Below are 26,890 nucleotides of genomic sequence, written 5' to 3' on the forward strand. Positions count from 1 at the left end.
GAGCGCGCCGGCTCTCTTTCCCCGTCTGCGCCTCCTGTAGCGTTTGACCAGAGCTACGGCTCCGCCAACTACAATGTCCAGCAAAACGTCCGAAAAATCAAAAACCGGTAGAAGATTTTGTGGTGTGTTCTGCCGAATGTTCAGCAGATCATCCCTGGTAAAACTGATCTTATTTGAAAAACAAAAAACAGGAAAAACAAACAAAAACAATACAAACACTGAGGAGCAACGCACATTAGCTGCCATCAGCGGCGCCATCTGTTGTCACTCTACATCTCAGTAAGATGATATTTGCATATTCAGCTATATGACCACCACTCTGAAAAAAAAACATAATACAATGCAATGCAAAGATAATTAAGAGATGAACAAATAAATATTCCTTAAAAGCCTGATGATCATATTTGATACTCATTTTTCAACATGAAAATAAAAAGATGTACGGATAATCAAGTAAAATTGCTTTGGTCTAGTAAGTGATAATCTTCAAATATTACTAACAAGATAAAAAGCCATTCTTATTTACTTCATAAAAAAAATAAAATGAAATAAAAAAAATCACACCATAAAGACACGTGAACCACAAGCTGAGGGAGGACAATTTTTTTTTTTTTTTTTACATTTGTTATACTAAAATGCCTTTCACTTGCTAAAAAGTATGAACTATCAAACAGAATACAGAAGACATATAGTAGATTGTGTGCAACAGATTTTTCAGCAATGTGTTGGTCATGGTTTTAATTAGAGTCCTTAAAATGACGTTATAGAATTAATAATCAATGGCCGGAGAAGAAGAGAAACGTTTTACACCTCATGACACATACAGTGCTGGACCACAGCAATATGCTGTGAGAGCATCAAACAGAGGTCAGTTTTCCAAAAGGCAGTGGCCACGACTTTGAATTTCAGGTAATTAGACTCTTAAAGCCCTTTGGTGCTCTCACGGAGCTGATGACAAAACACCACTGACAGCAATAAAAGGAACGAGGTGGCACTGATATGAAGAGAGATGGTTGTTCCATCATAATATACACACATACATAAGATCTGACCATGACAGCAAAGCCAATGATGGCACTTAATTCAGTTATTTGGTTCCATACTCAAAACTAGGAGCTAGACTGGTAAACATACTGTGATGTGGCATGTTTATTTGCTTTTTTCGTAACATAGTCCGTTGCGTCATTTCTCAAGTCAGTTGGTTTTGAAAGAACGCCACTGATCCCCATCCGAGCAGCAGTGCCAGGACAGTTTCATTGGAAAATGAACGCTCTAATTGGTGATCAAGGCACATTATGGCTTCATCGTCACTCCTAAGGTTCTGCACCACTGGAATCAAAGCTTGGAAAAACTGGAATCTTCTGCCTCTTTGGATCAAGAATGTTTTGATGCCAGGCATAATTCGGCTTTGGAACGGTGAACCTGGCACAGGACACAGGAATCTGCATAATATTAAAGGATCCAATATGTTGCGGGATTGAATGCAGAAAGTAACTGTGTCATGCACAGAACCAGCAAAATGAGACGGATTAGATGACTTACTTTGAGGGTTTCAACACTGCACCTTCAGGCTGGATATCTTTTGTAAAAATGTGTTCCGCGTTTTTGATCACAAATCCCTTTTTTAGCCCAAGATCAAGTACAGCTTGACTGGATACATGGATACAGCTGCATATTGATATTTCATTCAGATATGTATTTATGCAAACAGAGCAGTCTTTAATCTTTATGAATGGGAATACATATATTTACGATTTGGCCCATAGAGGGTCTAGATATATGCTTTTTGATCTTTGACTACATGAAGTCTGGAATAACGTGTCCACAAGGAATCTAAAATATAAAACAGGATTTCCAAATCAATACTTCGTGTATCTTTAGATTGCCAGTCTTCCTCTCCAGAAACGTAAAACCAAACACACAGGGTTTTTGTGTCTCTATCTCCACCATCTTGAACCGCAGTGACCTGCAGTGGGTGGAGCCGGTTAAGCCCCGCCCCTCCGCGGATCAAAGCGTCGCTGGGCTGAATGGGAGAGATGCTATCTGAGCACGCTCATTATCAGCACAAAGGAGGAGTGACAAGCTGTCAATCAGAGAGTGGACAAACACGTGGGTCTGCTTTAGATAAAGCTGATCCTGGTTGCAGATAGCAGAGCGGTTATGATTGCAGCGCTACAATCCAGCAGTGTGAGGTAACAAACACCGATGCACTGGAGGCCCAATTCAGTACTTCTGATTTTGTTTAGTCGGAAAAATGCTACTAATTAACATAATATGAAAATTGCATTGCAAGGTCAATATATTATACATTAAGATAATTTAGCACAATAATGTCTTAGTGTTGTCATAGTTAACTAAAATTAAAGTTATTAAAAATCAACTGAAAAAAAAGCTGAAACAAAATAGAGAAATATTTGATTAAAACCTTTATGAAATATTAAAATAAAACAAAAAAAAATACAAAATTACTCAAACCTAAAATAAAATGAGCATGAAAACGGAAAAATATCAAAATAAAAGCTAATTCAAAATATTAATAAATACCATATAACAGCAAAAAAATAATACTCAAAAATGAAATGGTCCTCAAGTCTTTTTTCTTCAGGATATAAAATGCACACTGGATATCACTATAGCGATATGAAAACTGTTTATCATGCAAAATAAATGTACAAAAAAATGTCCATATTATTTTGATCATAAATCATCCAAATTTCTTAATATAACCATGAACTGCAAACACCTATAGCAATATGCCAAGATAATAACATTATTGACAGGTTTCAGTAGAGAATGTAGCTGTATATTTTCTTTAGTCTTAAAAAAATGCCTTATTCCAATAACAATGTTGTACTCTCTGCACAGTTTAGCACATTTAAAGCCATTCCAAAGAATTACATTGATTTCTCATTTTATTTATTAATCCCCCAACCCCCCCTCACCCCCCAAAGGAAAAAAAAATACCAAAAAAGATGCACTGATTTTGTGTAATTTCTTGAGTGTAATTACATCACGGACACTACAATATAAAGTGTGATCAGACAGTGTCATACTTTAAATAATCTTGTTGAATTTGCAATAAATGAAAATGGGACATCTCTCCATAGATTATGGCCTGTTTCACATGGGTGTCTGCAGCACATGTAAATGACGCCTTATTAATTTCAGTGCCAATATTCAAAGAACAACATACAGTAATAAAGTTACATTTTGCAACAAAATATTTTTCCTATAGGATCTAGCGCTTTACATTAGTATACTGTATGCAAATATAGCTGTATATAATATATGTAACTATATATATGTGTGTGATCATACAGATTTTACAGATACTTTACTTTATGTCACCTATAGTAACCCTTTCAACCAAGCAGAGAATAAGTACACTGTGCATTATATATTATGAATTGTGGTCTGACTGATTTATTTCTAAAATCAAGACTACGTAGCGTACAAATCAAGTTCTGCATGATGTCAGCACAATAATTTCCAGCATAAAAATCTCCATATAACTGGAACAGCGAGAGATAAAAGTCAACTCACTGGCACAGCTTCTGTTGCTTTGGCATGTCGTATAGAAATTATTTCGGAAAAGACGTAAAATATCAGGCTCACAGAACCGTGAGATCCAGCCGTCACCAGCAGGAAGCAGAGAGAAACCCAGGCACGCGAAACAAAGCTCTATTCTCATTATGGGCCTTTCTGGGCTAATGAAATAAGGGTTTTCTGGATGGAGAATGACTCCCTTCGGAATAAGTAATGCGCCTGGCAATTGGGGCAGCCCCACAGAGAAACGTGAAATGGCAAAACATAACTTAATAAGACACTGTCTTCAGAGAGATGCCAATTTCTGTGTTCCTGTGTGTCCTGATTGTGCAACAATCCAGTTTCTAATTCGCCTTCTTGTTAATGCAGCCTCTTGAGGGAATAACTGTTGGATTCAAAAAGTCGTACGTAGATTAATTAGATAAACGAAGAGATTGGTGAGGAAAACTTTTTGCTGCCCTTTGAATAATAAGGTTAATTAGCTCAGCTTCAGGGGGAATGCACATGTAAGATGTTCATTAAACATGAGAGCGCTCTCCAAACGAGTCTGCCGAGACGTTGCAAAGGAGACGTTGTGGTGCTGATTTGATGGTGACAAGCTTCCCTAGTACTTCCAAAATCTGGATGCAATGCACAGTGCAAAACCCATGTAGTCCAACAAGCTCTTCGTAATGGAAAAATGGCGCCTTCCACATCCTCCAAAGCATTTTTATAAATGATTTTAGGACAAATCTTGAAACTGGTCTTCACAGCTGCATCTCAAAACCACGTATCACATCCCCATCAGTCTCTCAAGATCAAGTGGTTTTCTCCTTTGGTTTTGGTCTGTATTTGGGTGTGTATTTTTGCCATCAGGAAGCATCCTCACCCTGTAAAGCTATTTATCACCACTACATCCGTTGCAGTCAAGTTGATGTGTCTTGCATGGCTTGATGCCAATTTGAAACTTTCATGAAGAACGTTGGTGTCGGTTTACAGGTCAGCATGTTGACAAACAAGCAATGTACTTCACAGATGTTCCCGGGTGCATCAGGAGGAGATCCGTAATTTATGTAACAAGTAGGGTATTGGGTTAGAGCTTGTCTTAGGTCCCTGTAGAAGACATTAGAAGAGGGATCCAGCGAGATAGTGTTGAGTCTGGACCCTGGATGGAGCTATTTGAGCATCTGTCAGGTCTGTAAAACAGGGATTAGCTCAAGACAAAAAGAGCCTGTGCTCTCACGAGCAGATGGTATTGAGGAGGACCGTTCCTGGCTGAAGTTCTGCATCCTCTTCCATGGTCTGATGCAATATTGTCTTATAAAAGGAGTCTCCAATACGTGGCGACTCCTTCCCTTAGGATGCTGGTCTACACTGAGCGCTGGGTTGAACTCTGATGTGAGAGCAGCATCCACTAAATAGTGTGCAGGGGTGTTCATAGTTTTTAAAAGAGCCTTCATTCTGTTCAGTTTGCGTTAAAGTTATTTTCGAATGCAAAAATGTCTTGTGTGAATGTCCCTAAGAGTGTGAGTTGTCCCTAGTGAAAAAGTAATTTAAAATACATTTATTTTGTGCTAATTATACTACAAATACATCTGTATTATGTAAGTAGTTGTTACTTAACTGGTAACAACTAAATTGGAACAACTAATGTTGTGCTTAATTGACATTAATTGTGCAGAAATATGCTGAAGTCCAAGTAAAGATATACTGAAGCATATTTGATTGTGCTAAAGTGGAACTATTGCAAGTATACTTCAGGTATACTTAAAATATCTTGCATTTAAAGACAGAGGTCACACAATCCTCATCAATAGTGACATTAAAACACATTTTAGGCTTAATATTAATTAATTGTGCATTGTGCATCAAAGAAATACTCTAAATAAAATTTGATATCAGTAAGTCTTAAGTGATATGTTAGTAAATATGTTCACGGATTTAAAGTATACTTAAATGTATTTTAGATAAATTACAGCATTGTATGTGTGTATGTATTTATTAATTAATTATATAATTATTATTATTTTAATGGGGACAATTGTTATTTGATTTAATTTAATTAAGTGCTGCACTGATATTAAAATTCTAGTCAGTAATGATAATCTGTTAAGCCCTTTCATGTTTTAGATGAAGAGAGATACATGGAAGATATACAATCTAATGTTGGTTGATAACAAACTTAGTACACCAATGCATTTAATAAATATAAATGCATATTATACTGTATACATATCTTTAATTTAAAAATGAAAAAAATTTCCCTAGGGGCCTCACTAGGGGCCCGTGATGCAAATTAGCATATGCTATACTCTTTATGTACAATGCATATTTTTCTTTATTTTTTTTCTGGCTGGTATAATGCTTTTTGTACTGTCCTTATCCAAAAAAAAGCACAAGCAGCACCTGAGCCATATGTAGTGAACATCACAATATGCATCAGGGTGGTCTCTTCTGACATGGGCTTGTAAGCATCCATATAATATCATGCTAAAAAATACCGCAAAAGACTTTAGTGCTGTGGCGGTGAGTTCATGTATCTTCTTCCAAAACTGTGAAAATCTACTTGCTATTTTGATTTATCGAAAGGATCACTATTCGAGTTCCTGGTGTGTGTGCATGAGCGGAAAAGCTGCTAACTGATTTAGCATGTGCTGTAATGCGACACTGTCTTTGTGTGACCTGAGTGTCTCTGCTTTCTTTCCAGATCCCCGGCGGTCCCCTGTGGCCCCAGACACCCCCGTCTGCTAATCGATCCGTTTGGCACCCCCCTCGTGTGAGTGTGTGTGTGTGTCTGGTGAACAGATGGTTGTCCCTGTCACATGCCGAGCATTGTACTGGTGTTACGGGGAGATCTTTGTAGCTCAGGGCCTTCAGTATGAAAGACATTAGGCCTGTCCATCACACAGTCCATTCTGGCTTCCTCTTTCTCATTCCAACATTTATAGCAGGTTAACACATTCATACACACACGGACTGGAAATGTAGGCCTGAATGCCGCCGGGTATGGACCAGCAGACTGGAACGGTGCGGTAATACAATATTGATCGGTTTTGACCGATAAGTGATTGACTTTGATCAGTCACAGACGCACCCAATCACTTCACACTTGACCTGGTGATTACTGACAGACCTCCACAACTAATGCTGCGGCCGCCACACAGGCTTAAACTTTACCATGTATGCGCTGTGTTCAGTACATGTACACGCATGCAGTCGAACACACACTGAGATGTGTCAGGATGGTCATTATTTTTGGCTGAAGGTGATTTAAATTATATGAATTAAGTGTCTTGCTTAGTTGGCCAGCTTTTTTTTTTTTTTTTGCAGGGCAAAAACATTAAATAAAATCTGTCACACTGATGGAAAATTAAATATTTGTGCCCGTCTGAATAGATGATTTAACAGCTGTTCATTCAAATGAAAAAGTTTATTGCACCGAATTTTTGTGCCAAAACATTCATTTTGTGAACAAGCCTCAATAGGTACAATTGCAATTATTACCTACACATCTTGAAACTCTTTCAAAGAAGTTGCATTGTTAAATTAATCACTTTAAAGCTCCATTATTATGGTAATTAAACCATTTAATATTAAAAAAATGTAATTAATTCATTGGCCGTAGCATTGAATTTCGCCACTATTCAGCATCTCACTAATGTTTACAGGAGTTTCGTTCCATTCTGTTACGTCCAGCTGTGTGAACGGCTCCCAAAACACTTCTGATGTGTCTACTTTGGACATTATCCTCAAGCAGCATAATTATATGTTAAACAGTTTGATGAATCCTGACCTACTTCTACTGATTCAACATATGATTCATGTACTGAACTGCAATTTCTACATCAGTGCATCATTACAGTACTTCAAAGTCATACGCCTGCTTATACTTGCTGTGCCACTAACAAGGCAAAAAAAAAATAATGGTAACACTTTACTTAAAGGGGTCATCCGATGCAAAATTCATTTTACAAGTTGAACATAAATGTGTGTTGGAAGTGTGTGTACACGTCCATCCTATAATGATAACGGGGGGGTGAAAACTTTTGAACAGGATGATGTCCAAATTGTTCTTATTTTGTAGAAATATAATTTATTTTTCATTTAGTACTGCCCTTCGGAAGCAACAGATGATACTAGCATGTTTCCCGGAAAACAAATTAAGTACAATTTACCTTGATCTTCAAATTCAAAAAGTTTTCACCCCCCTTTAATGCATCGTATTTCCTTCTGGAGCATCAGTGAACGTTTGAACCTTTTTTAATAGTTGTATTTGAGTCGCTCAATCATCCTCAGTGTGAAAAGATGGATCTCAAAATCATACAGTTACTGCTGGAAAGGGTTCAAATATGCAAAAGATGCTGGAACACTGAACAATTTGCAGGACCTGGAGGATTTTTCTGAAGAACAGTGCTCAGTTTAACTGCTCAGAACAAACAAGGGACTCATGAACAACCATCACAAAACAAAAAACAGTTGTAGATCATCCAGGTAACCACACACTTAAGAACCAAGGGTTCATAAACTTTTGAATGGGGTTATATTACTATACCAGATTGGGGACTAAATGTAATCATCTTTTATGTAAAATATATTATTCAGGACAGTACTAAATAAAAAATAACATGCATTTTGTATGATCTCTCTCGTTTTGTTAAAATTACTCACATTTTCTGCAAGGGGTTCACAAACTTTCAAGCAGGACTGTATATATGGCTCACAATAAGTCTTATAGCAATGCAATGCAATTGAAAAGTAGGCCTACCCAGTGACAAGGACATATTAATTTTTTTTAAATAAAAGGAAATTATAAATATGATTAAATTAAAGAAAAATGAAAAATTTGAAAGAGAATGTGTGTGTGTGTTCTCTTTCTTCTAATAATTCACTTTACATTTTTGGTGGGTTGAGATTGACCATTATTTTTCCTAGCATGAAAAACTCTGGAAGCCCCTAATTCAAACAACTCTCCAAAAAAAAAGCATAGTTTTGCATAGTCCTACTTACAGCGCTGTCGTCAAATCAATCAACAGTGGCAGACACAGTAACTGAGGAAAAATATTTCCCAAACACATCTTGAATCTGAATTTCATTCAAGTGGAAAAAGCTGCTCTTCTTCTGTTGTTTGGTTCCAGCGGTAGGCAGCTCAGTAGAGATGTTTATATCACACACATACATAGTCTTACTGGACTGGATGGGTTTCACTTTCCAGATGTGGGCGGACAGTGTGTGTGTGTGTGTGTGTGTGATTGTCTAAGTATGCGCTGTTAGACTACTGTGAGGACACAGGCTCCTGCAGCGAGAACATCCCAAAGAATTACCCATCACTACAAACACATACGCGTGTGCCTTGGCTTCCATTAGCATTACTAGATACATGTGCAGAACTTCCTACAGCTGTGCTGTAACATTTCATACGACTATCCTTCCACATCTGAGCACCATAAACATGTCACTCCAGCCCTGAGATAGTACCACTTTGTCTCCTCAAGATATAATTGTTGCGTGAAACCATTTATCAGATGGAAATCAAGTGAAACCCTGTCCTAAATCAAGTGAAAAACTTTTAGCGTTTCATCGACAATGTCTGGTTCACTGTGGAGCTTGTTCTGGGCAAGAATGGCCCATTTTGACAGGAAGAGATCGTCTGACTGACCAGGAGTGCAGTTTCCATAACTATCGTTCTCCAACAATGGTTGCCAATTCTGTTGTCAGCAACAATGATTTCCTGTATTTCCCAAAAACATAGCACCAACAATTCAAATAGCAAAAGTTTATTGCAGCAAATGTTTGCACCCGTTAACATTTTGAAACCATTTCAAAGTTGCATCACTATATTAATCAGCTGCATGACTATGGCAATTAAACCGTTTAATATTAAACATTCAATCAATTCATTGGCAGTAACGTTACAATTGTTGTCAGTGTCTCTTGAGTTTTGAAGTCGTGACTAGCCAGATTTAAACAAATGGATGCTATTAAGTAGCAAGTTGTTGTACAGGAAACACATCACAACTTGTTTTGTTTCAAGTGTTATTTAGGGCTTAGTTTATTTATAAATCAGTCGTTTATAGCAATCTCTGCGTATGGCTTTCCACACAACATTGCATAAATGATCGGAAATTGTGTTTAAACTTTGTGTCCAGAAGTAGTAAGCTCTGACTACTTTACGAACATTTGTCTGACAATGTGGAATATGTTGTATGACTAAACTAAGAAATACCTTTCAGAGATTTCACGCCATGAACCTCGCAATCTGTGACAAATCCTGGGATCAGTTTTTCCTGAGAAATGCTTATTCTAAGACCAGTATCCTGTAAACACGACTTTGTTTTCAAGTGGACTGATTACAACCTGTGCCCGGTGCATCCTGACCAGCGGAAATTATGTAAGGCCAGCCTATTAGAATGGAATCAGACTGGATTTTAATAAAGCTATTGTGATTATTGTGTGCGGCATCCATCAAGTGGTCAGTGAGCGGCCCATGGGCGGAGTGTGGAAACTCACAATCCTGCTGTTTTAAATGGATTGCAATCCAACTATATTGGTGTAGTACCTCCCTGACCCAGTTCTCTAAAGCTTCTTTCACACAGCTATTCCGGGAAATACACGGATAATGTGAGCCGTGATTTGTCCCGTAATCGTTTCATTCACACTGCTAGTGATTTTCCAGAATCTAAAGACACGTGACATTAGGATGTGATGTGTAATGCAACGCGTACCATTCCACTAACTGGCGAATGATCTCTGCTTCATTACAGTTTGCACATATTTTTTTCGTCGGGAACATTGATCTGCCTTCAAAACACCTGGTAAATGAGTTGCATGATAATGCGCGTCATCAGTCTTGGTTCTGGCTTTTGTTCACTAAGAGCTTGTTCCGGGACTGAACCTGGCAATGTTACTAGGTCCCCAACCCGGGATCGATCCCAAAATTAATGCCGGGGCGTGTTTGCGTTCACACAGAAGGCACTCTGGCAATTTTCCGACAATTTTACTGGACCAACGTGCAGTGTGAAAGGGGTTAATAGAGAAGTGCATGATACAGAGTTCTGGTAGAAAAGAAATGTGGATAAGGAAAACATGAAGCCTTTCATCTGGAAAGGCTTTCACCAGATTATTATTTAGAGACTAGACAAGTAGAGACCACAGTGATATATTTGTCAAATAATAATAATTATTTTTAAATCTAAGACATAGGTCTTCAGTCTTGCTCCTGGAGGGCCACTGTCCTGCAGAGTTCAGCTACAGCACTAATCAAACACACCTGAACCAGCTCATCAATGTCTTCAGGATGGCTTGAAAAATCACAGTGCAGGTGTGCTGAAATAAAATCTGCAGGACAATGGGTCCCCATGAACAGTGCTGAAGACCTAGAGCAGGGGTGTCCAATCCTGACCCTGAAGGGCCAACATCCTGCAGAGTTTAGCTCCAACTTGACCCAACATACCTACCTAGAAGATTCTACTATTCCTGAAGACATTGATTCATTTGATGAGTGAGTTTGATTGGTGAGTTTAATGGGGGTTGGAGACTGGCCCTACAGGAGCAGGATTGGACAGCCCTGACCTAGGGTCTAAGAGCTTTTCAAACTGGGGTCTGAGGGTGCTAAATAGTCCTTGAAAAATGTAAGAAAAAATAACAAAATAGTTTTTTTTTTTTTAGGACTGTCAAAGATCATGTATAAACTTTACAATTTAAAGCTGAATTACTATTATTTGGCCCTCTAATGGTTGAGGCGTAAAACTTCAAGTTACAATGTTCTTGTTCTTGTTCTTACTTGAGTTGGGTTTCAGCTCAGTGAGGAAGAATATGAAGGTTTGAGGCATACTGCTGCACCTATGGTTACACATGATAATTTTATTAGAACAAATATCAATAATGACATCAAAACTAATTCCTTCCTAAAACATCTGTAAGTAACGTAAAAGAGACAGATAGAGATATAGAGAAAGATATCTGCTAATAATTTAATTTGGCCTGGTAACTTCCACTTTTGTTCTAAAATAAATAATATAATAAATGGGTAACACTTTATTTTAGGGTCTCTTATCTAGTTGCTTATTAGCATGCATATTACTAGAATATTAGCCAACTGAATGTTAGCAACAAATGTTATGTAGCGCTGACATACGACATAACGTTCGAGGAAGAAAAAGGCCATCTCTGGGCTGGTTTAAATATATGGATCTGAGTTTCTCTTAACATCCAGTCCTATGTTGACACTTCGTTTACAATGATACCTCAGATGGTTACCTTTTTGAATGATCTATTGTGTCAGTAATGTTACTTATTGGTTCACACTAGGGATGCACCGAATCCAGGATTCGGATTCGGCCGAATCCTGGGCTTTTTGACGGGGTTCGGTTTCGGCCGAACCTTAGATTTATTTTCCACCGAAACCGAACCCTAGACTTGCGCTACGACGTCACACGGCCGTTGATTACGTGAAGGTGTTTACATAGGACCCGTTCGAATGTAGTAGGCTGTAAGAATCTGAAAATGGAACTCGTAAGCAAAAAAAGTTTTGTTTGGCAGTATACTTTCAACCAAAAGAAGGCGATTCAAGTCGAGCTTTATGTTCAATTTGCAATGCCAATTTGTCTCGTGGTGGCAAGTAGAGCCCTGCGCGGGACTGTTTTCTTCATCCCGCGCCCGCCGAATTTCTGACCATTACCGCCCGCTCCCGCAACGTGTGTGTTACACTCCCGCCCGCTCCCGCAATATGTATGTCCACTCCCGCCCGCACCCGCAAAACTCTGAGAATTTATTCCCGCACGATAATAGAGATGCATTGATTTTGTGTCTTCTCCCGTCCCGCAGGAAAAAAAAAACGTATTCTATTGCTATTATTAAAGAGATTCATGTTTGTTCCTTTCCATGACCTGCATGTATTCTGACGCACTGGTAGGTAAGATGAATATAGCCTGGGCTATCGGGGACATCTAAAACGCTTAGGCTACCGCGCGTTTCTTTAGACTTCAAGTACTTTGATTTTGTTGACAATGACATCATGTCGCTAGGTTAGCCGCCCATTCCCGCCCGCAGCAAAGTTCAAACCGCCCGCTCCCGCGAGATTTGCGTTGGGTCCCGCGGGACCCGGCGGGTCCCAATCCCAATGCAGCCCTCTTGGCAAGGACCCTAAGCAGTACACAACATCGCCGATGTTAAAACTAAGGATGCGAGTAGGATTCGGTATTCGGTTTCGGATTCGGCCGAATCTTAAACAGTGGATTCGGTATTCGGCCGAACCCCAAAAATCTGGATTCGGTGCATCCCTAGTTTACACTGATTATTTATGTACACTTAATAATTGATTCTTCTCTAAAATTCAAATTAAAACAAACATTTTTGTTAATTGAAATAAAACTGAAATAAAAAATAAATATTAGATGAAAAACTTTCCTTTGGCACAAAAAAACAACAAAAAACCCTCAAATATGTTTAAGCACTAAAATTACTTAAAATTGAAATTGGAAATGGAATAAAAATTTAATCTAGATAGTAATTCAAAATATTATAAAAAAATGTAAAAGTGTATAATACTAATAAAATAACACTATTCTGTATTGCATCTTCTCTACTGCAGCTTTAAATCGGCTTAACAACAATTTTATATATAGCAAATTTGAATATTACTTCAGTAGTGAATCTGAATTAAATAATTCTTTCCAAAGACAGTTTTAGAAAATCTACATCCAAATGGCATGCTACATTCAGTACAATAACATAAGAAACAGAGGTAGCCAGAAATTAGGTGGAAACAAAACCAGACAGGACGTAGTTTTGTGAAAACGTTTCTAGTTAATGTTAGAGAGGGTGTTCAGATCATGGCTAATGTTTTGTGTCACTTTCACCTACAACCATCAATAGCATGTGCACTGACCTCACGGCTGAACTACTTCACTGATGAGGGCACTAGACTAATGCGGCTTGATCTGTCCTGAGGGCAAATGCATAGGCTTTTCCACACACACACACACACACCTTACACATACACATCGTGACCGTACAATGGCTCTTTTCAGTTTTGCGTAAATGAGATGTAAAACCAGGGCAACTTTAGCTTCTTCCAGGCCTTGACGCCTCACATGATGTCATTCAGTCCTTCACATACCATAAGTGTTTCTTTTAGGTCCTCATGCATTCCTCCTGCCAATGGCACCACACTAACCCAGCAGAGCGTGCAAACCAAGACTAATACATACATGCAAACAGAACATCCATTCACGCCGGAGTCCTTGGATCTGTTTGGACAGTGTTTTTAGTTCAACCTTTAAAGAGAAACACCCATTCCGTCTTAAAACAGCCCATTCTCAATGCGCTTTGATGTCCTGTACTGTACTTGGCAATCTTAAGGCCATGACACATCAAGCTGAGGTCGCCTAATGTTGGGTCGGCATTGAGCATCTGTCGGCCTAGTTTTTGGTGTGTGTTTTGCACCAATGGCACAAGTCAGACCCTGTTGGCGGCTTTTTGAGACAGATCACTCTGATTGGCTGTTCAGCTTACCAAACCAGTGCAAAAGAAAAAAGGGAAGCTCAAAATCAACTAGTCGAGTCAAGATGGCACACATGAAGGATCTTCTGATTTTTCATATCGACAGTCCTAGTTCTGGTTTCTATTTTTGAATGATGAATACAGACTACTGCCATCTGCTGGTATGGAGAGTTATTTCGTTTTTACAGTGTTTTCAAGGACACATTTTTGACCCTGATGCCACCACAGTTAGCTTTTGTTGCTGCTCTTTGATGTCAGTTTGATGTGTCTAGGCTACCTGTTAACTCTCAGCTTTTTTCCTTATTACATATTTTAGTAATTATCCTAAATTAGATACCACTCCAAAGCTTAAACACTAAAATTCATCATGTGAAAACTTTTTAAATCAGAAATTACGTTACCATTGAAATTATACTTTAAATCCTTTTAAATTTGGTGACAATTTACTTTATATAAGATGGCGCCCGATGTGTGTGGCGGTAACTAACAAGACTTTCATTTTAAGTGACTTGTTCTCCTCCCGGAACTTGGATTTTTTTATTTCTCACTGAAACCTGGCTCTGTCCAGGTGATTTGAGCCCTTTCTCTGAACTTTTGCCATCTAAATGTTTGTTTGTTAATTCCCCACGCACAACTGGTCAGGGTGGCGGACTTGTCTCTATTTATAAAGATAATTTTATCTGTCGCTCAATGGCGAGTAACAACTACAGCAGCTTTGAACTTCAACTGTTTGTTTTGGAACTTGGCGATCCGCTTTTGATAGCGGTAATTTATCGACCGCCAAAATTTAATACAATGGAGTTTGCTGAGTTCCTGGGTGATGTGACTCCGAAATATGACAAGCTTCTTGTACTCTGTGATTTTAATGTTCATAATTGTTGCATCAATGATCACTTAGCTAAGGAGTTTACCCATTTACTGAACGCTTTTGATTTTTCTATCGGGGTTAATGCTCCCACTCAGAAGAGTGGCCACATACTTGACTTAGTGCTTTTGCATGGACTTAGTATCACTGATTTAGAAGTCTGTGAAAATGGGTTCTCCGACCACAAGACTGTTATGTTTACGGTCTCATGTTCTGCTGCTGCACCTACAGTCTCATTTTGTGGCTGCCTTTCTCAGCGTATTACTCACACTACCAAAGACCGATTTTCATAAATTTTTCATGAAGTGATGCCATCTATTGGCGATTTTTCCTGTGCTAGTGTCGAGGAACTCCTCTCCAGGTTTAATTCCACCTGTTCTAACGTTTTAAATGCTGTGGCTCCTTTTAGGACTCTTCAGTCTAAAACTCATTCTGAACCCTGGATTGATGATTCCATTCGTTCTCTTAGATGATGTTGTAGAAGAGCGGACGGAAGTGGAAAAAGGACAGGCTTCATGTTTCTTTTGAGATTCTAAAGGACACTCTTTTTAAAATATCAGAAAGTAGTGAAAAAAGCAAAATACCTACATTTGTCAGATATTATTAATAAGAACTGCTCTAGTCCAAAGAATCTCTTCAATATTATTAATGCAACTCTCAACCCGTCGGCCTGTCTTGTTCCTAGGGTTTCTTCTCCATCATGTGAAGAATTCTTTTTATTTTTAATAGGAAAATTAGGGATCTCCGGCTGGGGATAACTCCCTCGTTTTTTTTATCCGTCAAACCCCTCTATCTCTACTACCTTTTTTAGTCCGTTTAAACTAGTCTCACTTTCAGATTTGCTGGAAATAGTTGAGCAGCTTAAACCTTCGGGCTCGTCTTTGGATATTATTCCTCCTCTTTTATTTAAGCAAATCTTTATTGACGTCGCCCCTATCTTTTGATCATAATTAATCTCAGTTTAGAATCTGGCATTATGCCTGACTGTTTAAAGCATGCAGTAGTTTACCCATTGCTCAAAAAACAGACTCATCAGTTTTAACAAATTTTAGGCCCATTTCTAACTTGACTTTTATCTCCAAGATTCTGGAAAAAATTGTGTTTTTTAGCTGATAACTCAATGTTTGAAACATTTCAGTCAGGTTTTTGTAAATGCCATTCCACCGAGACTGCGCTTTTGAAGGTTCTTAATGATATATTAATATCATGTGATTCAGGGGATTTTGCAGTCCTTGTGCTCTTAGATTTGATGGCCGCTTTCGATACAGTCAACCATGCTATTCTCATTGATCGATTAGAACATTGCATTAGTTTAAGAGGTGTAGCTCTAGATTGGTTTAAATCATTTTTTTTGCAAATAGGAGTTTTTCAGTCAAGATGGGTGAACATTACTCGAGTAATGCTTTTTTGCCCAGTGGGGTTCCCCAGGATTCTGTTTTGGCTCCTTTGCTTTTTTCTCTCTATATGCTCCCTCTTGGCTCAATTTTTAGAAAACATGGACTGCCATTTCACTGTTATGCAGATGACACTCAGGTTTATCTGCCTGTTAAACTAAATTCTGTGGGTTTTGAGTCTCTTATGGCATGTTTGGCAGATGTGAAGGCTTGGCTTTCATTACATTTTTAAATTTTAATTTTCTCTGTGTATTCGGCATGAGAAAATGCTATAGAAGCAGCATCATGGATGATCGTATTCGCTTTTACTTTGATCAGGGACTCACTCAAACTGAAATAGCTCCGCGTCTGTCAGTGATTGACGACTTACACATAAGTGTTCGACACTTGAGAAGCAGACTGTCGGGTCTGCAACTTTATCGTCGAAGACAATATACCCTGATTTTCTCACGATAGCTACAATTACGTCGTGAGAAAACGGTTTTTACGTTGAGATCAACAACTTTCGTTATGTCGAGATAACGACAAAACAACTTTCGTTATGTCGAGATCACGAGAAAATGAAGTCGTGATAACGACAAAACAACTCGTTATGTCGAGATCACGAGAAAACAAGACAGAAAAATTATAATAATGCATGGCCGCTTAGAACTTCCGTAGAAATTATTGTTTTTAGCCTGTCTGAATTTTTTAATTCCCCAAAATTGGATTTGGGTGAGATGTCTCTGTGTCTGAAATCATGGGTAAAACACCTTAAATTTTTGATGATGGCTTAAAGTTTGACCGTGAAATAAATTCAGTAGTCAAAGCTTGCTTTTTTCAGCTGTGTTTGCTTTATAAAGCAAAGCCTTTTCTTTCTTTTAAAGATTTTGAAAAAGTAATTCACACTTTTATTTGGCTGGACTACTGCAACTCACTTTATTTTGGGATTAGCCAGACAGCTTTATCCCATTTGCAGCTTGTTCAAAACGCTGCGGCTCGACTCTTGAGTGGGGTTGAAAAGAAGGAGCATATCACTCCTATTTTACACTCACTACATTGGTTGCCTGTTTGTTTTAGAGTGCATTTTAAAATTTTACTCCTTGTTTATAAATCTCGAAATGGTTTGGCCCCTACCTATCTACTGAGTTACTGACTGAGTATGAACCCATTAGATCCCTTCGGTTTTCCAACCAGGATCTATTGTCTACCCCAAGGTCGAGGCTTAAGTGCAGGGGACATTGCTGCCCCCAGGCTTTGGAACGCCTTGACATTCTCCATTAGAGCTTCTTCTGTTAATATTTTTAAGTCCAAGCTAAAGACATTTTTATTTTCTAAAGCGGCTGATGGGATAGTTGTATGATTTTATAACTTTATTGTTTGTTTGTTGTGTGTTTTTCTGTTTTTAATGACTTACTGGAAAGCACATTGGTCGACAGAAGTTTAAATTAATTGTGCTATATAAATAAATTGTCAAATTGTCATGAAAAGGCCGCTCTGTCATCACAAAAATTAAAAAGAGTTGAATGAACGTTTTGTGTTTAGTTGAGCTTAAGTGCGGATCTGAGAAACAGATGGTTGGGTTTATGATTAGGTTTAGATGTTTTAATTAGGTATGATTTCATTTATAGGAAGTACTGGGTTGAGTTTAACTTTGGCAGAAGACTCTGAATCAAGCTTCTAATCAAGCAGGTAAACCAAACAAACAATCTTGAGATTAACCCTTTGAACCAGCGGAGAGGCTGTCAGCAAAGGGTTTTAACCCCATCGAGCAGAGGTGAGCTGGGGGAAGGACAGAGGAAGACACAACTGCAACAGGAATCTGTTTTGCTGCTAGATCTATAGCGGATTTCTTCAGTGGTTCTGGTTTTTCAACACTCGTCTTAAACTGCACAAACATTTTTATTTTATTACTACATTACAAGTGAAAGTTGTAAAGACAGGTTTTTACTTAAGTACTTTAACGGGACTCGAACACGGGACACTCGAAGCGCAACAGCGCTACATGTTGACGCGCTGCCCACAAGGCTATCGGTGCCGACAGCAACACTGCTTTAACAACACAAAAATGTAACTAAATTTATTCGACATCAAAACAAACATTCAAAAATGCTGTCTAATCACTCTTGCAGCACTTTGATATCATAAACAGAACACCGAATCTGTGCAGTGCTGCTTCAACACCTGCTGTGTTTTGTTAGGAGATGCACAACAGTTGTTCTGGGATTTTATAGGTAATATTTTCGTTTACACAATTTTGCAAAATCAATACAATATTGTGTCTAATATATACCACAACATTAATCTTCTTATTATTCAATTGTTGTAAATACATATCACATTTGCAACTGGTCAGTGTTCGAAAAATGCTGGGAAATGATTTCACGTAACCCTAGAAGAGTGATTACTGATAGGGTGTAAAAAAAAATAAAAAATCACATTTTAGAGAAACAAAATTAAAAATTAAAAATCACACACTGACTTTCAAAGCTACTACATAACGACTTTCTACTTTGAGGAAGTAAACAAACAAACAGCGTTCACTGAAATATAATAGATTATGAAAGGAAAAAAACAGGGAAGAAATAGAAAAAAAAATATTTCATGCTGATGTAATGTAAAAACAATTAATCCTGCCTACTTTATTAATCAAAATCTTGCTCTTCGTTGCTGTATATTGAATTATTCAAGTTTTTTTTATTGCCGATCAAGACCAGGTAGACAAAGATACTTAACACTGATGTTTTTCAGCATGTGTCTCTTTAAAAAAAGAAAAGGAAATAATACTAGTGCAGTTAAAAGAACGGGCCATCAGATTTACAGGCAGCAGAGGTCAGGGGTCACAATGCTGGATGCCTACAAAGAGTGTTTCTTTCTTTAAGGAGCATCACTCACTCTCACCATGTCTACTGCACACACATACAGTGTTTTTACTCCACTGGGCATGTGTTGGCCTTGTTGAACTGTGTGTATGGATGTGTGGGGTAGGGGTTAGAAAACAAGTCCTTAAATATGCGCGTGTGTGTGTGTGGAAAAAGTCTGTTGTTATGGCAGCACACTGGAATGTTGAGCTCTCCACTATAAAGGCTCTTTAATGAACATGCTCTCTGTCACCATGTCCACGCTGAGATGCTCAAAAACAGAAAGACAGAGACAGAGAGACATGCCAAATGCAATGTGGGTGGCATACTATATATTTTCCGAATGCATTTTTGTTTTTTTCTTGAACTCACCGTCTGTTGTCATGCCATGGAAATAAGCATCTGAAGTATTGTTTAGTTCCCTGAGTTTTAGCCAACCTCTGAAGTTAGATAAGCTCATATTAAAAGATGAAAGTTGAGCAAACAGTGTACGTTTGGATGAGGAGGTACTGACCCGTGTGGCTACGGATGTGCACTCTCAGTGTGCCGTTACTGGCAAACTTCTGGCCGCAGTACGGACAGATCTTCTCCTTCTCTCCTGTATGGGTCTAAAAGAGAGAAACACAGTGCAACATAGTGTTAACATTTGAGAATGATCCTCTAACTTGTGTATGATTCATCGCTGATGAGAAATCAGCATCTGGGCTGCTCACACTGGAAGTTTTATTTGTCGTCACAAATAAAAAAACAGTATGAATACTCTAGATGTCATTACTCCTGCTAATTTTACACATGTCTTTCTGTTATATAGAGTAAAAGCTGTGCAAACTGAAGTGAACAGATCTTAACTGATCCGATATGAACTTATTTGAACTGAACTGATTAGAAATAAACTGATGAACTGATCTAAATTTAAGGGTGCATTCACACCAGGAAAGTCTGCTAGTTCACTTGCTTTGGTCCGGATCAAATACAATGTTGATTTGTTTTGGTTTGTTTGGTACGGTTCGCTTTCACACTGCCCTTTTTACAAGTGAACCAGAAATTGTAAACAAAACCACATGTGTGTTAAGGTCATCCATTCATTGGACAGAAATTCTCAAGCAGGGAAAACAGGAAGTGCAAAAACATGCAATATGAAGAAACGTATGAGCATCATATGAGACAATGTCATACCGATGTTGTAATTACGACTTGCCGAAAAGAAAATCTATAGCTATAAAATACTTAAAGCTTATCACTAATGTTAGTTTAAACATTTAACCTAAATAAATGTGAGCTATTAGGCGCATATCCAGTCGTTTGTGTGGAGAGTGGAAGCTGAAGCGCGCTTCAGGACATCAGTGGAAGCTAATTAAATATGCCGTTATTTTTGCTCATAAAGATAAGAATAATGCATCGTTTGGAACTGTAAAGGGTCTATTTTTATTTGTGTGCACTCACTATATCAACAAAACATTGTGCTTTTGTTAAATAAAGAAAACAGACAGGATGTGCTTGCCATCTCGGTCTTAGATAAACTGGATTTGAATTATATTGCTTTGTAGTCATTTAAAGCTTTCTATCGATATATTCATCATGTATGTAAGGAAAATATTTTAAGGAATAAACACAAATTTATTATGCACAGTATAATCAGATGACTGACTTTGAAACCGAGTAGTTTTCTGTAAAGATAACAGGCTTGTACTAATAGTGAAATGTTTAATTGCAAAGGCTAGCACTGCTAATGCAGAGCTTCAAGAGCTCTTGAAGCTCCGCCCTCATCTCCGGGAGCACCAGCTCATTTGCATTTAAAGCAACATACTCAAATTCAGCACGTTTTGGCTCATACCCTAAAAGTGGCAATTTAACAAGCTATAAAAATTTATCTGTGGGGTATATTGAGCTAAAACTTCACATATACACTCTAGGGACATCAGAGACTTATTTTACATCTTGTAAAAAGGGGCATAATAGGTCCCCTTAAAATGATCTAAACTGTAGTGACCAGAAATTAAATGATCCAAACTGAGTTCATCTGAACTAACCTGAATTGATCAGTTCTGAACTGATGTTATTTGAAATGAAGTGAACCAAGCTGACAAGATCTGAACTGAGTTGATTTGAATTAATATGAACTAAGGTGATTTATAAGGTGATCTGAACTGATTTGATTTATACTGAGGTGATCTGAATTAAAGGGACCTGCAGTGATCCAAACTGAGGTGATTTGAAATGGGCTGATCTGAAGTGATTTGAACAACTTAAAAGTTGACTTAACTGATATAAGTTAACTACAGCGATAGTTGTATGTGAATCAGTCCAAACAATTCAGTCTGTTTTCTAAACTGAATTAACTGGTTGACTGAAAATAACTGGTTCTTGAGTTCAAATCATTCGACTCGATCGGTCGCAGCAATTATTTAACAGTTTACTTAGGGGGAATATAATCTATAACATACTTACATTTTGGATTTTTTTCTCATGCAAAGCTGCCATATGGCTTTAGAGGACCGAAATAAATGAGTATTTATGGTGGTTTTCATTTTGGGGGCTTAACATCCACAGCTACAATAAACGTTGTGTGTAGATCGTGCGAAAACCTGTGAGCATGTGATTTTATTAAAGAAAGTCAAACTAGTTTAAAATGACAATAAATGTTATTCTAAACCGGTATGACTTATGTAACATGATGAGAACATTTCATATTTGGGTACACTATTCCTTCCATGACGTATGTAAACCGCTGAGAATGTATATTCTCACGCAGATCTTTATTCATAGCAATGACATGGGCGCTATTGTTAAAGTTTAAAGGAAAACATATGAATCATATCATTCTCGGGCGATATTCCCATGAAGCTGCTGTAAACAGGGCTTATCTCTGAGCGCTAGAGGGAACAACTGCACAAACTCCTCCACCTCCTGCTATTTTCTCCATCTCTTTATCTTTTTCCTCTTTTCCTCCCTTTTCCCTCTCACTTCCTTTCCCGACTCTTATCTCTGCCCTCCCATCTCCACTTCCTCGCCTCCATCACTTCCTCTATCTTGACCCCCCTCTACAGTACATCGCTCACTCATAAAGTGCAGAAAGACAGTTTAAAACACATTACTCTTTCTGTCGAATCCTTTAAAATGCTCCTGTGATGTGTAAAAACCTGTACACACTCACTGACGCTCACACATGTCCACCAGATGCATCTGTGCACCATTAGGTTGGGGTTTGTTTGCGTCACGGAGCTGGACACGGCACTTAACAATATGTAAAACAATGCAACAGTCCTTTTTATGACTATGTACTATGACTGAAATATCTTATAGCTTCCGAAAGAAAAAAGAAAAACAGATAATTAAAGGAATAGTTCCCCCAAAGACTAAAATTGTGAAATTGAGCATGATATTGTCCACTCCAGCGCAGTCAGGACCTTCTATAATTACTTTTGTGTTCTTTCAAAAAGGTTTTGAACTGACATGACAGTCAATAAATGGTGGAATTGTAATTTTTGGTTCACTATTCTTTTAAAAAATATTGTGCTGTCATATAAATGAAATGTGTTTAGCTATGCTAAATTTGTTTAGACATTTTTCCTACCCATGTGGTCTTAGTTATGCTAGCACAAAAGACCTTACAGATGGCAAGAAAGTTGTCACATTTGCTTGACATGTTATGAAAACTGACATTTTGTATTTAGAACAATGTGCACTGATGAATTGTGCACACAGAAGTCACCTTCAAATCAAGCAGCTTTCTATCCTGAATCTTTTGCATAATCTGCAAGTCTTTTGTGCTTACACAAAGTTGATTGTGTGAATTCCTACTGAAATGGCTGTATTTCGTCCGTGAGAATTTGCCAAACTACAGTGAAGGTGATCACACCTTTACACGCCAAGGTGATGGACTTCTTCACTAAAGAGAGCAATATTTCAGATAGATGACTCTATTTAGCCAGAAGCAACAGTTTTAATTAACAGCAACCTTTTAATGATGGATTTGTTTCTTACGAACTGCAGCTTTTCTTTTCACAAGACATTAACTGATGGACTGGAGTGGTGTGGATTACTTGTGGATTATTGTGATGTTTTTATCAGCTGTTTGGACTCTCATTCTGACGGCACCCATTCACTGCAGAGGATTAGCCTATTGCTTTAATAAACAAACACAAAAAAGCGAATGAAGAACTTTATGAAAAAACACTTTCTGCAGAGTTGAAACCTGACATTTTGAATAACGTTCACTGATGAATTGTGCACAATAAGGGACATTTACTACACAATAAGGGTCGATTTTGATTTCATGATCACAATAACTACTGTTTAAGAGGATCATATCAGTAATCTGACATGCAGCTGGGTCTCTATTCTCCTCATGCTGTCAGAAAGTAATTGAATATGATGAAGCTTCTTTACTCTTGTGCCAGCAGCAGGTCACATTTCAGTTCTGTCTGAAATTGGATGACACAATGTCAAATCCAGCCCATGATATCTCAACTGTAATCACATACATGGCTTTAAAACTATATAGAGTTTGGTGTCACTGTGCTGCTGTTCATGTTAAGTGCTTTAACTGAAGTATAAATCTGAGATGAAATTGAATATGAAGTTGAAGGTATGCGAGTACAATCATCCTCAGTGTGGATGGGGCAATAAATCATGATCGAGCCATGCTCCGTTATGATTGGAGGGACTGCTGGTTATACAATGTGCAGGATATAAAATGATTATGGAATTCAGTTTCACTGCATTGTAAGGAAACAGATTGGAAGCATTAACATGCTGGATTATATGTGAGCAAAATTCAGCTGAAAAATAAATAAAAGTTTTTCAACAGAGAAATAAAAGTGCTTATATTATATTATAAAAGAGCTGAACTGCTTTTTATATTGAAACTGTGATTGTTCCATAAAACATACAGAGGGTAAATCTCAAAAAATGTCATATTTCACCACAAAATGTAAGTGGAGGCGTATTGATTGCTCTGCTCTTTGTGACATTGACTGACTGATTGTACATTATGCTGCTTATTACATAGCTAAAATAAATAAATAAATGAACAAACTTTTGGAGTTATTGTATTATGTGAAAAATCAGCGAAGAGTGATTAAAAGAGATATAAAACTAGCATAGCTATGTTATAAATAGATGGTTTTTCAACACAGGATGTCTGTCACGTTTCTCGGGAGCAAGGAGGCAAGGAACTCTTCAAATAACAACATTTATTTATCCAATCGCTAGAACACAGGAGTCGCAGGAGACACAGAACACAAGGAATGACGAATAACAGCTGACACCAGACACAAAGAACACAGTGCTTATAAACAGTGGAGTAAACTAGATAATACATCAAACGCACCTGGAACTAATGAACTAATAAGCAAAACGAGGACAAGAACAGGAACTAACCAAATATGGGCACGGGAGGAGGGGAAACACAAGACACAGGAAGACAGGACTGACATTTACTCCCCCCTCCCGGAAAGCACATCCCGTGCCTTGCAACATCCAATGGGGGAGGGGGGGGTGGGCACTCTGGAGGCCTCTAGGGACTAGGAGACATGACTACCGACGGCCTCCAGGGCGGCGCCAGTTCCGGCATCCATGGTCAGGGGACTCAGGAGGCCATGACGGGTCAAGGAGCCTGGGTGGCCATGGCGGGTCAAGGAGCCTGGGTGGCCATGGCGGATCCGGGGACTCGGGAGGCCATGGGGGGTCAAGGAGGTTGGGCAGCCATGGCAGATCAGGGAGCCTAGGTGGCCATGGTGGATCCAGGGACTCGGGAGGCCATGGTGGAGCAGGGAGCTTGGGCGGCCATGGCGGGTCTGCCTCCGAGACCGCGGCCCCAGCCCCCGTCTCTGCCTCTACGGCAGGAGCCCTACTACCCTGCCAAAAAAAAAAATTTTGGGGAAGTAGGGGCTTGATCGGGCTGGCATTCTGAAGAAGCGGGCACTTGGGGGCACTCGGGAGGAGCGGACTCTTGGGGGCACTCTGGAAGCGCGGACTCCTGGGGGGTGCTCTGGAGGCGCAGGCGTTGCAAAGCGCATACGAGGGGCCGACACAGGAGGGCGCTCTGGGTGCGCAGGCACGGCATAGCGCTTTCGAGGGACTGGCACTGGGCTTGGGTGAGCAGCGACCGGCAGGCTTGCCATACTCTCTGCCGGCGGGCTTGCCATACTCTCTGCCGACGGGCTTGCATGGGCCGCGAACGGCGGCGGGCTTGCGTGGGCCGAGAATGGCGGCGGGTGAGGGAGAGCTGCGGACAGCAGGCTTGCATTGGCCATGGACGACGGCGGGCTTGGGAGAGCCGCGAACGGTGACGGGCTTGCGTTGGCCACGGGCAGCTGTCTTGCGTTGGCCGTGGACGGCGGCGGGCTAGTTCTGGCTCGGGGCAGGACAGTCTCCAGACACCGGAGGATCCCTTTCCTCCATTTTAGTCCAGTGGTGTCTGAGAGGTCCACGGGATGATGGGAATTTGCCCCGTGCCAGAACAGCAAGAGGACGGTGTCGCCATCGAGGGCCGTTGGGGAAAAACAGGAACAACAAAAAACTTTTCAATAAACGGGGAAAAAACAAACGGGGGTACACGGCGCAGAGGTAACTGTCACTGGTCAGCTGTTCTGTCACGTTTCTCGGGAGCAAGGGAACGAGGAGGCAAGGAACTCTTCAAATAACAACATTTATTTATCCAATCGCTAGAACACAGGAGTCACAGGAGACACAGAATACAAGGAATGACGAATAACAGCTGACAGCAGACACAGGGAACACAGGGCTTATAAACAGTGGAGTAAACTAGATAATACATCAAACGCACCTGGAACTAATGAACTAATAAGCAAAACGAAGACAGGAACCAGAACTAACCAAATATGGGCACGGGAGGAGGGGAAACACAAGACACAGGAAGACAGGACTGACAATGTCATGATTAACTAATCAGACTTGTTCAAGATTAAATGAAATGAAATGAAATTAAATTAAATAAAAGATTTGACAAATCAGATTTTATTTTTATTACATTTAATTTCTGGACCACCATACAGTGAAAATCAAGTCAAAAGTGTAAGCACGCAAACTCGTGACCAGACCAGTATGGAATGTGCAGAATGATTTGAGGGGAATATCTGGAATTATGTGGAATTGATTTAAATATTTTAAAAGAACACAGAGCTGATAATATTTAGGGGCAATTTTGTTTAAATTCTGTAGGTAAAAAGAACCATTGTCTATTGTCAATAATGTAGCGATGTATGAATCAAAGCTCGCACAAAGCTCATCTTGAACCCGTTGCCAAAACTATTAAACTGCACATTTATACCCTTATTGGTAGCTGACAGCATTGTTGAATTAGCCAAAAAATATTGAATAAACAAACACAATGAGTCAGAGCATATGTAGAACTATGACTAAATAGAGTTTCAAATTGTCAAGGCTTTCTGTAGAGATCTGCGTCTACAGATTTTGTGTGGGTCAGCTGATGAGATCTTGGATTATTCTGTATTTTAGTGCCAAGCGTCCGATTCTGAACTCACCTTCTTGTGGCTCTTGAGCACAGATGGTGTGACGAAGGCCTTCTCACACAGGTCACACTTGTATTTCTTGTGTCCGTCGTGTACGACCTGGATGTGCACGTTGAGTGTGTCCTTGCGCTTGAAGGTGGCGTCACACTGGTCACACTTAAACGTTCTCTCACCTGGACGGAGAATCAAAGGCACATGATTGCAGTCACAGCGCAACAGTGATTCAAGCATCCCATTCTAACGTCACACAACCGGACACCCTGAGATGCC

General features: G+C 39.2%; 1 protein-coding gene across 3 annotated transcripts in view; it reads right to left on the reverse strand.

Annotated features, from left to right (window-relative positions):
- The window catches only part of LOC306860989 (PR domain zinc finger protein 5-like), a 93,473-nt gene that overhangs the window by 27,489 nt on the left and 39,094 nt on the right, over positions 1-26,890 (reverse strand). For 2 of the 3 annotated variants that reach the window (XR_013783437.1, XM_079403033.1), the window contains 2 exons: positions 26,633-26,793; positions 19,639-19,732 (listed from right to left, as the gene is read on the reverse strand). Coding sequence is in view for 2 of the 3 variants with exons in the window: in XM_079403033.1 (XP_079259159.1) it covers positions 19,639-19,732; positions 26,633-26,793 (255 nt within the window). In the remaining variant the exon portion in view is untranslated. Of the gene's footprint in view, positions 1-18,153; positions 19,565-19,638; positions 19,733-26,632; positions 26,794-26,890 lie in introns of those variants that run through there. The other variant, XM_079403034.1, reaches the window with a different exon arrangement.

This window comes from Barbus barbus (genome assembly GCF_936440315.1).
Source record: "Barbus barbus genome assembly, chromosome: 41".
Lineage (NCBI taxonomy): Eukaryota > Metazoa > Chordata > Actinopteri > Cypriniformes > Cyprinidae > Barbus > Barbus barbus.